The sequence below is a fragment of the Curcuma longa genome, chromosome 1, assembly GCF_044706935.1.
Source record: "Curcuma longa cultivar G26 ecotype Majalengka, Jawa Barat chromosome 1, ITB_CL_G26_1.1, whole genome shotgun sequence".
Lineage (NCBI taxonomy): Eukaryota > Viridiplantae > Streptophyta > Magnoliopsida > Zingiberales > Zingiberaceae > Curcuma > Curcuma longa.
This window is the reverse complement of record NC_133861.1, coordinates 13618864-13623016: the sequence shown is the minus strand read 5'-3', so window position 1 is coordinate 13623016 and position 4153 is coordinate 13618864. Positions and strand designations below refer to the sequence as shown.

General features: G+C 40.2%; 1 protein-coding gene across 1 annotated transcript; it reads left to right on the top strand.

Moving 5' to 3' along the window:
- Positions 1–816: 816 nt before the first annotated feature.
- Positions 817–3726, top strand: LOC141833997 (NAC domain-containing protein 21/22-like). Its single transcript, XM_074721467.1, has 3 exons — positions 817–985; positions 2219–2496; positions 2951–3726. Exons 1-3 carry the CDS (start codon positions 817–819, stop codon positions 3422–3424), a joined length of 921 nt encoding a protein of 306 aa, XP_074577568.1. The 3' UTR covers positions 3425–3726.
- The last annotated feature ends 427 nt before the right edge of the window (positions 3727–4153 follow it).

Here is a 4153-nt window from a genome sequence, read left to right as displayed (position 1 = left end):
AAAACTGCTTGAGTCTACTTTCTAACTCTGCTATTTTGCATGACAGCTGCAAGAACAGGTGGTTTAGATGTCAATTTGTGGAAGTCAAGACGACCGAAATTTTCTTCTTATGACAGTCACCTATTCAGACCATTGTCAGTACACCTTAAATGTAGATGTTACTGTTTCACCTTGAATTTTGCATGTGAACGAGGATAGTGAGACGTGGTTCTTCTTCTAACAACAGACTTGATCTGTGGATGCTGTTACAGCAAGTTGCATGTTTGAAGATTAACTGCTCGTACAAAAGAAAAGGGCATTGGTGTTCTCTCGATATGTGATGACAAACTGAAGAAGTTCCATGTAGGTAAGAAACACATCAAACAAGACAAAGTTGATTTGTCAACAACAAGCGAGGTGACCTGTTCTAAGTGCAAAGTTGTTAATCGGTTCGCATAGTTTGTTCACTTTTTGATAGCAAGATTCTGAAATTATGTTCTGTTTCTCACCTCCTCATCCTCAAAGTAACTGCCATGTTATCTATCGCCCACATCGACATTGCAGGGGTGTGGTGGAGGTTGGAAGGCGATGTCAGGTAAGTCCCCAACGCCAAGTGTGTCAGAGTAAGTCCACGCCAATGGCCATGCCACGTACGTGTGAAGGATGAGTGTGCTTTAAAGTGAAAGAACAAAGTTGTGGTTGTGGACTATCCCCATGCTGCCTATTATTCTCTTGGAAGGTTGACTTGGCTTCTCTATTGATGCAACACCTAATCCTCCTAGATTTTATATATACTCTATTGTTTCCCCTGTGTTTTTCCCTCTCATCAAAGCCAAGATGAGCGTCTTGAGCATGGTGGAGGCAGAGCTGCCTCCAGGGTTCAGGTTCCACCCCAGGGATGACGAGCTCATCTGCGACTACCTTGCAGTGAAGCTCGCTGGGAACCATGGCTGTTCTATGATGGTGGATGTTGATCCCAATAAGTGCGAGCCATGGGATCTCCCCGGTGAGGCTTCTAATCTTCTTTTTAAGATCATGAATAGCTTTCTCTTACTATTTATTCTGGTTTAGGTCTGATAAAATTGTTATTACCCCCGTACATGCAATCTCTTGCAGCTGCAAACTTTGTTCATGTTCTGGTTTCTAAAGAACAAACTTTGACGGCCCCCATCAGAAAGCAATTCTGTAACTTCCCATGGCTTCTACGAGTTTTCTTATTTTGCTGCACCCTTCCATGGCTTCTATAAACCATATGAAAACTTTTCCAGTTGCATCATCCATCCATCGACTTAGAATTAGTTTTAGGCAGGGCATTTTATCTGTTATCTGCAGTCAGCTTTTGGTTCAGATTTTTTGATGAAACGCCAAAACGTTGATGAAGGAGAAAAAAATATCTATACTCTGTTTTTCTTGATTCTGCTCAGTCGATGCTAATCTTCTGTAACTTTCCAGGCAATGGAAATTGTTCCCGTACCAAACTTTCCACCACCTTTCGATCTCCTCGAGTTGTTTTATTCCTTCATGATTGAAATCGACCACCATTTGTGTTGATTATTCCTTTTACCCTCGTTGAGATGATCTGAATCAGCAGTCAGAACTCGAAAACAAAACCAGCAGGATTATCAGAAGGAGAAAACTTTACCACTTTTATTCTTTTCATGTTCATCTACGAACTTTTCAGAAAAACATTCTTTAAAATGCATATACCTTCACCTAAAGTTTTTTTTTTTTTTTTTACTTTTATAAAATATTGGTTTCCAATCCAAAGAAGACTTTCTAAAGATGTTGATGGATATTCTAACATCAACTCTTGAGTGATCCAGAGTTATATCCTTGTTCATGGATCCACTAAGAACCACACACGTGGTCGTTTCACCCATGCACCAACAAGGTCTCTAATCTCTTAGTGTTAATCCTGCTGGCTAATATACAAGTGAGACCTTAAAATGATCGACGCTGACATCTTTCCTTTCGCGGTAAGACTCATTGGTCGAGGCTTCCTTGTGATAATGCACCAGGGATCGACAGCGCTGCAAGCAATCTCCATCATGGAGTTAGGTCCATTGCTGATGCTAGCTGAAAACGCCAAAAAGAGACCCAAGCTGTTAGGATGACAATTTCAATCTCGATAGAAAATTTTAGCTTCGCTTGAATTCCTATTCTTGATTTTTGACGCATTAATTTGAACGTATTCTTTTTCTTTTTGTGAGAATGTTGAATTTTGATGAATTGGATCCAGCTACTGCATGTGTGGGAGGCAAGGAGTGGTACTTCTTCAGCCTTCGAGATCGGAAGTACGCAACCGGGCAGAGAAAGAACAGGGCAACTGTGTCAGGCTACTGGAAGGCCACCGGAAAGGATAGATCAGTGGCCCGGAAGGGTGTGCTGGTTGGGATGAGGAAGACTTTGGTTTTCTATCAAGGAAGAGCTCCCAAGGGAAAGAAGACAGATTGGGTCATGCATGAATATCGCATGGAGGATTCTGCTGCTGCAACCCAAAAGATGTTGCCCTTCAAGGTTACATCTTAATCTCTCTCTCTCTCTCTCTCTCTAATCTTTGCACAATTATTAAGCAGTCACAATCAGAATGCATGTGCACACCAGATTAAAATAAGTACTCGAAGAAGATATTGACTATAATCTATAGATTATTGAGTAAAGATTTGAATATCTAAAGAAAGGTACGAGTCATGTAAGAAAACTTGCAGATAGATGATTTAAAAGCACAGGGGGTATTGTTGCGCCACTGATTGAGGTTTAGAATAAAACAAGTTGGTAGCTAATCTCTTCACGAGATTTAAGAAAAGCTGCTTGGTCTGTTGTGGTCTCCAATATAATATCTTGATTGTAGGAAGTCATCTTAAATCGCTCAACTGCCATATACAGTAATGAATTCTGAACACGCTTTCTCCAATCAGTTATTATCCTTTCATCATATCGATTACGACACTTGCGTTTCTTATGCAAGCAGGAAGATTGGGTGCTGTGCAGAGTGTTCTACAAGGGAAGAGAGGTCTCCAGCAAGACAAGCATGGAGATGAGCCAAGACGATTCAGGCCCGATGCCCCTCCCAGCTCTCCTCGACAACTTCATCACCTCCACTGACCAAACCCCACTCAACTTGGAAGGGTTTGGGCAGGTGCCCTGCTTCTCCAGCATAGCTCCAAGCCACACACCTCAGGTCCCAACCATAACCCCACACCTGCCGTCATCCGAAAGGGTCATCTCCCTACCAAGATGCTTTCCCCAAATAGCTGACCTGCCAAACTTAGGCCCTGGACAGAACCAGTTCAATGCTGACAGGAAGCTCATGAAATCAGTAGTGAGCAAGCTGGAAGGTGGTGGTGGCTCAAAGCAAAGGATGGTGCAGAATTTAGTAGTTGAAGACTATTTGGGGAGTTACTCAGCACAAGGTGGTCTGCCAACAGCTTGGGTCCCTTTTTGAGATATGATAAGGTTGCAGTGCAATCAGTAGAAAATGATGTCTACTATTTATATACACTCACTGAAAATTGTCCATATATTTATAGTGTGATGAGATTGGGTGCTTTTCAAACTGTTTTATATTCTTACTTTCTATGATGAGAAGTTGTGTTATGGTGGATAAGCCTGAGGGGAGTGGGAAATCTGAAAGGTATATATATCTGAAGGTATACAGGACAGTGAGGTTGATGGCTAATGGGATAAGATATAGACTGGTGCAGAAAGCTAATGTAATTTGCTTATTTACACTGACCATGTGAAATTCAGCACATAAAATAAAAATGTTTGATGGTAGTTGTAGGTGATTTTTTTATTTTTTGGAAGAATTTGAACCTGAAATTATGGAAGAAAATTTCAACTGGTTTGAATTTTTGATTTTTTTTCTATAAAAAAATGAAAATCTCATATTAATGATACTTATTTATTAAGAGGGAAAAGAAGATTTAGTCTTTGCTTAGATGCAAAACTCCGAAACTCCATATCTACAATCACTGTTTACATTTGACAAAATAATAATGGTGATTAAGTAAAGAAAGTGATAGGATCACACCATGATAATGACTAAATGATTACGATCTTATATTTATACTATTTAGGATAGAATTTTATCCTAAATATTGTCCTAATTATTTCAAAGGACAAGTAGACACCCAACTTCTTATTCTTAAACCATAGTCAACTGCAGGCCTAA